We start from the raw sequence: 7,662 nt of genomic DNA, 5'->3' as shown, positions 1-7,662 counted from the left end.
AAAAAAAACTGTACTGAAAAATTAATTATTAAACAACACTGTTAAAAAGACAAAAATGCCCCTGTCATATTTGATGCATTATTTTGGGATGTTTTTGAACTTTTTTTTTTGTCTTGAGGGTATTTTTGTCCAAATATTTTGTTGAAACTTGATGACACCAAAATCACTGTTTACCTTTTGTGTTGGTTTTATAAATTGGATAGTTTGTCTGGTGGGGTAGGACATCTTGGATCCTTGACCGGACGGCATAGGCTGGTCAAAGATATGCAATCCGGCACACGAAAGGAACGCGTACGACCGCGCTTTCATCCCTCTATGTCGGCTGCCCTATTGTTAACCGTTAGATGTAACTCGCTTCAACTGTGGGACCCAATTTGGGTTGCCTGTTTTTGCCAGATAAGGACAAAAATTCAAGTCACCTCCCCTCCATTTTCCAAAATTCCACTTTTAAACCGCAAAGCTTGAATCTGCAAAAGGACCACAGTCCCATCTTTTTTGTTACAAAATCCACCCTTCTTCTTAAGGGACAGGCCATAAATTTATTTTCATATATGTTTTTAGCTATAAATAACTTCAAAAGTGGCTATGTACCTAGTTTGCATGTGGTTTTTCATGGCTATATTTGACAAAAATGAAAGAGAATTCCTCCAAAAAGGAAAGAGTAGGAATTTGGAATTGGATTTGAGGATCTTAATTTTTCTTTTGTTTGGCAAAATTTGTTTGGTTCAACCCTTTTGGGCTAATTAAGTAATAATTTCAATGTAGGATCATTAAGATCCACACATTTGACTATTTGGTTCACCGTTCACGATCATATAACTTAATTGGAGTTGAGCATTACTACTACAATACATGTATTGAAGGAGTGCAATTTATTATACCAGCCACACGAATTTCAAAAATTTAATTTATCTTATTACTTGTATTCTAATAGCAATGCTCGGCATTTAACAAATTAAGGATTGTGAACAAATCTATTCCCGGCAGAATCATGCCAATCCCCTTACATAATTTGGATAATATATCCAAGTATATTCATTTTTAATTGAGGAAAGGAATTCGTATGGAACAACGTAAATAAAACAAATATTTGAGTTCAGTGTTTACGATTTGATAGCAAATTTGGTCGTTAGCAAAACATTACCACCACGTTAAGTGTCACTTGGATGAATATCATTTAATCTACCATCAATAGGTTCAATGATTCATGCCAAGTCGTTGACTTACTGGAGGTCCTTAATTACCCTAAAGAAAAGGACAGTTTAAGTGAAAATTTGACAACATGCAATCCAGCTCACCCAAGCATCACTTAGCATCCACTCATGAAAAGAGTTTTCAGCGTGTCCGATCTTTCAGTGCGTCCTAAACACCGCCAACACACTTAAAAATCTTTTTTCTCTCATTTTCTCATGTTTTTCTTTTTATCTTTTTTTCTATATAAAAAATTTAAACAAAATGCTGATACTTAATCTAACCGTTTAAATAAGAGGAGAAGTAATGTAAAAAATTATAAGAAGAGAAAATTCTACTTCGTCCAATTGGGGGTCCCACACGTCACCGACGGCAAATGTGATTTAACGGACGTAGCAAACGGGGTGTCATCTATAAAAAGGAAAATACACGTACAAAAATAAAATAAACAAAAAATGTAAATGAGAAGCAATAACCCCTTTAAAACCCCATTCGTCACTTCAAACCCTCCCTCTTTGCTTCCGCGCAGCCCTCGCCTCCCCCTCTCTCTCTAGCTCCAAGCCTCCCTCTCTGCTCTCTCTCCTCAGATCTCGCAGAACACACAGAACCAAGAATTCCAGAGAGAGAGGTGCAGAGAGAAGAGAAGATCACAAGCTCTGAACTTCATATATGGCCCAGCAATCCAACGGCGGCAGCGATCTGGGCACTCAGCAGCAGCAGCAGCAACAACAGCAGCACCACCAGCAGCAATGGATGCACCAGCAGCAATGGATGGCCATGCAGTACCCGGCGGCGGCGATGGCGATGATGCAGCAGCAGATGATGGTGTACCCGCAGCATTACATGCCTTACGGGGCGGCTCCTCATCATCCTCACCACAATCCGTACCAGCAGCAGCCTCAGGCTGTGGCGTATCAGCAGCAACAGCAGCCGCCGAAGCAGCAGCAGTCGCCGTCACAAAAACAGGGGCCCAACGACGAGGTCAGGACCATCTGGGTTGGTGACCTTCATCATTGGATGGACGAGACTTACCTTCACGGATGCTTTGCGCACACTGGACAGGTTAGCTTTTAGCTTCAGTGGATTTCATGTACATAATTACAGCTCTATGATTGATTGGAGGTTGATGTTTTCTTTTATGATTGTTTGTTGTGTGATTGTCGTAATGTTTTCTTTTATGATTGTATATTGTGGGATTGTCATAGTGTATCCTAGCTTATCTTTGCGGTTTTTCGGTAGTTGGAAATGGAACGCTGATTGAAAGAGTAAGATTAACACTAACCACCCACTTCGAAAATCGCTCTTGGTACATCAAGATGCCTATACCTAGATAGAAATGATGAAGGTTTTGAGTATGTTCAGTGGAGAGGTCTGCTTCTTTACTGGCTATGTTGGGTCAACTCTGTTTATTGTAGATTGGCGGCTGGTTCAGCTTATAATAGTATCCTATGACCAAACAGCGGTATATATGGTCTATGAATACTGTTGAATATGTGAGATTTCTAGCAACAGTTTCTTGTTGAATATAATGACCATAGCTTAACAAATTAAATGCAAAACCCTCCTTGAGTGACTATCGTGTTCATCCGATAGAGGGACTGAGGGAGCAATAGCAGTTGATCCACTCCCATTTTGTGGTAGTGTTATGGCAATGCCCATTCTACTGCAAACCATTCATGTGGTGTGAAACTCTTTTTCCATGTTTTGATTATATTTGTCTTTACTTTAGGTAGTTTACATGTCTTCTGTCAACTATGGGGAAACCAAAATTTTCACTTTGAACTTCGGATATGTCAATTTTCAATTATTGCAGAGTCAAAATCCTTGTTTGAATGCTATTTTGGGCATCCGATCATCTGGTAGTTATATTTGATACGGATAAATAAGCTTCTGTTTCCAGCCTGCCATCCTCCCCTGCTAAATTGGGGTCAAGTGAATGATAGTGATTATTGGGCACTTGGGATGTTTTTTAATTGTGTAGTTATCTCATGTTGCTTTTGCGGCCTCTTGTTTAGTATTGCCAAATATTTGACAAAATGCTGTTGTCACTGTACTTTGGCGCTGACTATGTGCTTTTGGTGTCACGAACTTTGCAGGTTTCCTCAATTAAGGTAATACGCAATAAGCAAACTGGTCAGTCAGAGGGATATGGATTTGTTGAGTTCTATTCACGTGAAGCAGCTGAGGAAGTTTTACAGAACTATAACGGAACTGCAATGCCAAATACAGAGCAGCCTTTTCGTTTAAACTGGGCAACCTTCAGTGCCAGTGATAAACGAGCAGACACTAGTGCTGATCTATCTATCTTTGTAGGAGATTTGGCTACAGATGTCACTGACACTATGTTGCAGGAGACTTTTTCTAGTAGATATTCATCTGTTAAGGGAGCGAAAGTTGTTCTAGATGCAAATACCGGACGTTCAAAAGGTTATGGTTTTGTTAGGTTTGGTGATGAAAATGAGAGGTCAAGGGCTATTGCCGAAATGAATGGTGCGTATTGTTCAAGCAGGGCCATGCGCATCGGTGTTGCAACACCCAAAAAAGCACCTGCATATCAACAACAGTATTCTTCACAAGGTATGATATTTTTGCTTTATATTGGTTTCTTCTGCCCTTCTTTATGAATATATGTCTCCATCAAAAGTCCGCTCATTATTGTCCATGCACCTTTGATAATAAGTCTGGCTTGCTTATCATTTACAGAATTGTAATTTCTCAAGCTCCACAATTCCCTTTTTTTTTTCTTTCAATGTTCTGTACTTTTCTATATGATCATTTAATGTCAGTTGTATCTATCTGTTCGTTTTGTGATGTAAGATGATATGTTAGATGGTTTTAGATAAGAGTTGGAGAGTGGTTCAGAAAAAATATTGTAAGTGAGTTATCAGCAGCATCATTGCCTATTCTTGTCTATATTTGTTGTGCTTTTTAATTCTTACTCCAGCGTCTTTTATTAGAGAGCTTCTCTAATTCTACTACAGCAATGGTAATACAAATCGTCATCATTACATCAATTGTTGGAGGCATGGCGGTTCATGTGGCTTTGTGTTTTTAGTTTGCCTGTTTAATGCTCAAGCCATGAGTGAATTTTATAAGTTTTAGTTTTTTGGATTATTTGTTTTCTTTGCTTCCTATTTCGTGGTCTTATCTCTTCGGTTCTAGATTTTGTTTTGAGAGTTTTATATGGTCGTTTCCTGCATGTTAAATTCTTTTCATAGATACCAAATCTATAATGTACGGGTTGTTGCTGATACTAACATCTTCAAAAGAAAGTTTCAATTACAATTAAACATTTTTAGGAATTTATTTTCCTATCAATTGATTTCAAACTTGGTTTCCACAAACACTAATGTTTGTTCTCCTCCCCTGGAAACTTTCATTTCAAACTGCACATGAATTTTTATTATTTTATGTTCTTCTATTACTATTTTATCCTTTTTCAGCATCTCTCTTAACTGCTTTGGTGAAACCACTAACAATTAGTCATTTAATTGCTGACATAAGGTATGTACGTACTGGTGGTTTCATATGCTGAGTACTTTTTCCTATCTTTGCAAATTGTCTTCACGAAGTTCGGTAATCTTTAGAAGTTTAGATGATATCCCGTCTGAAAGTTTCAAATCTTTAATTTAGTTGAGTTGTTATTCAAAGTGAGAAGTTAAGCTTATGCCATCTCACATGCGTTGTTAGTATTTTTCTTTGCTTCAGAAAGAGTAGGTTTCCACCAAGCTAGTTGGATTTTTACTTATAATGCCATTAGGTTTTAACCTGCTATGGCACTCTGTGCCAAACAAATCCACTGTTACACGTGCCCCCATCTGAAAGGAAATAAAAGATAAGAAGCCTGGATCCGCTCCTAGAATCAATCATAAGTTCTAGCTTATTGTTGGAAAATGCAGCTTTCTACTTTAACATGTGTATTTCGAGTGGGACTAAATGTATTACCTTTTTTCCCCTTGACTTAGCATTGGTATTGGCTGGTGGTGGACATGCATCAAATGGTGCTGTCGCCCAAGGTTCCCAGTTTGACAGTGAGCCTAATAACACAACTGTAAGTTTGTGTCTTCTTTCTCGTTAAAAGTATCATTAAACTTATATAGCTCTTTAATCTATCACTTTTTGTAGATATTTGTTGGAGGGCTTGATTCTGAGGTCAATGATGAAGACCTCCGGCAGCCTTTTTCTCATTTTGGTGAAGTTGTCTCCGTGAAAATACCAGTTGGAAAAGCGTGTGGTTTTGTTCAGTTTGCTAATAGGTACTCTTCTTATTTAAGATATATGGGTCCTAATATCTTGCTATTTGGAAATAAAGCCGCAATGTCAATATCAATGTTAAAATGATTTATTAAACAATAAACTGTATATAAGAAATACAATCAAAATTTTTTGAAGACTGAAGGAGGTAGGTAGTAATCTTATTTCGTGGAACCATCAACCATGTAACGGACTACCTAATATTGTTTCGGTTTACAGGAAGGATGCTGAGAACGCAATACAGATGCTGAATGGAACGGTTATTGGCAAGCAAACAGTTCGACTTTCTTGGGGTCGCAGTCAGGGGAACAAGCAGGTAATACTTGGTCATTTATTTCATTCAATTGTCTGCTGACTATCAGGCTCTGTAACACTTAGAAATCTATCCCTGAATGTCACCTGTATTTCTCTTGGCATTTGTCTGGTTTGATCTTTATTGTGCTCTACAACATACTACGGCAACACATAATCTCCCGTCCCTACCCGCTTCTCTTCTTGCACTCCAAAATGATCCCAATGTCAGCAACATTAGACTACCACAATTATGCCCCATCCTTTGGTAAAGTTCCGCCATTTTCGCACTTTGTTGACCCCACCCCTATACCCTACAACCTAACCTCTCTTAGAGTTGATGAATTGTCCCCTAGGGTGATTCTCTCTCTCACCCGGTTGTAATTTTCTCATTCTTGACTACATGTGTTTTTGCAGTGGAGGTCGGATTCAAGTAACCAGTGGAATGGAGCACACTATGGAGGACAGGGCTATGGCGGGTATGGACATGCTGTGCCACAGGGTCAGGACCTGAGCATGCACACCGCAGCTGCAGTTAACGGGGCTTCTTAACATGGCTATCGCAGTTGCCAACAGCGTGTAAACTGAACTTACAAAAGTGGCTTTTTAGATATAGTTTATCAGTGCCTTTAATTGAAGTAGGGTTGATTTAGCAGCCCATTTAGCTAAATCTGTAATGTGAGGAATTTTTGATACCGGATTGAATTGATTATCTTGGAAGTCTGTGTGAGATGAATACTTGTGTCTAGAGTTTTGGGTGTGCCTGACAATCTTCGAATCAACAGGAATTCTTTTGACCCGCAAAATATACGTATTTGAGAAGTAAACGTACTATCCGTTATACGTTTATACCGATGCGATATGGTATTTAGTGTAGTGTTTAGTTTTTATACTTGTGCAAGTTTTTATCAGTTTGACAGCTTGAACTGGTAGAACACATGCTATGGTTGCGCAAAAAATGAGCAACCCCGGCGTTTTTGGTCTCGCCGCACTAGCGTTTGAGAAGACATCGAACGAGGTCTGGGTATCCCGTCCACCATCTTCTCTCTGGTTCTGTTTCTGGATTTGCTTGGGGACAGGATTCTCTCTGTGCGGTCTCGTTGCTGCTTGCTTTTTGTTGCTATAGGAGGTGAGGTGGGAATCGAAAGACCTCGTACAGTTAACTACTTGAGCTACAAGTTCTTTTTATAATGTCCGCTTTCCTTGTGACAAACTTGCGACGGACAATAGTTGTTCTTAGATCGGTTTTCCGTTTGCTGATGGTTTCGATAAATTCAATAAATACACAAGTGAAAAGGATAAGTACAAAAGAATTAGTTAAGTTTGTTACTTTCGTACGAGTATACATTTCAGATTGACAGTCTGACATCTTGAAACCCAGCGATTAAATGTTTCTTTGATTGTACTAATTGATCGTATGCGAACATTGGCAATGATTCAGGAACTAGAGCCGCCTACTTGGATGCTTCTTTAGGCACTGTTGTGAGCTTATTTTTATCAACAACTGTCTTCTACAAATCTACGATATTTTAATTCTGAATCACATCCAACAAAGTCGAAAAATACATTGTGACAATAGTTGTTCACTAGTACTACTTAGCCTGATGCTCTAAAATCTAAATTAAGCTTAATTTTCTGAGCGAGGGTCAGAAATAAGTTTCCAATTTTCATTTAAAACTTTTGAAGTCGGATTAGATCACAATTTAGAAATTTAGAAATTTTCATATTATTAAGAATTTTTGAAAGTAGAGTGGAATTTTCAAAACGTAAGCCGGAATTCATATATTTACCAATTTTTTAGATATTTTCGAACTTCTTCATTTATGCAATTTATTATTCTGTCTTAATATTTGGTATAATACATGTGTATGAATTCAGTTTATTTTGTTGTATAATAGTATGTTTATCATTTTTGATATGTAGGTG

The 7,662-nt window shown here is 38.2% G+C and overlaps 1 protein-coding gene across 1 annotated transcript; it reads left to right on the top strand.

The window, feature by feature from the left end:
• Positions 1-1,606: 1,606 nt before the first annotated feature.
• On the top strand, positions 1,607-6,542 carry LOC137728081 (polyadenylate-binding protein RBP47). Its single transcript, XM_068466968.2, has 6 exons — positions 1,607-2,253; positions 3,288-3,768; positions 5,157-5,242; positions 5,317-5,447; positions 5,665-5,761; positions 6,154-6,542. The coding sequence occupies exons 1-6, from the start codon at positions 1,861-1,863 to the stop codon at positions 6,286-6,288; spliced, it is 1,323 nt and encodes a 440-aa protein (XP_068323069.1). The 5' UTR covers positions 1,607-1,860; the 3' UTR covers positions 6,289-6,542.
• The last annotated feature ends 1,120 nt before the right edge of the window (positions 6,543-7,662 follow it).

This window comes from Pyrus communis, chromosome 10 (assembly GCF_041283825.1).
Source record: "Pyrus communis isolate YQ-2024b chromosome 10, ASM4128382v1, whole genome shotgun sequence".
Lineage (NCBI taxonomy): Eukaryota > Viridiplantae > Streptophyta > Magnoliopsida > Rosales > Rosaceae > Pyrus > Pyrus communis.
This window is presented reverse-complemented; position numbering and strand designations above follow the sequence as displayed.

What these genes read in the sequence shown, in the direction of transcription:
- LOC137728081 (XM_068466968.2), top strand. Translation starts at nt 1,861, where the DNA reads ATGGCCCAGCAATCCAACGGCGGCAGCGATCTGGGCACTCAGCAGCAG. An exon ending in GCTTTGCGCACACTGGACAG is followed by an intron (nt 2,254 to 3,287) that starts GTTAGCTTTTAG and finishes CGAACTTTGCAG; the next exon opens with GTTTCCTCAATTAAGGTAAT. An exon ending in GCAGTCAGGGGAACAAGCAG is followed by an intron (nt 5,762 to 6,153) that starts GTAATACTTGGT and finishes GTGTTTTTGCAG; the next exon opens with TGGAGGTCGGATTCAAGTAA.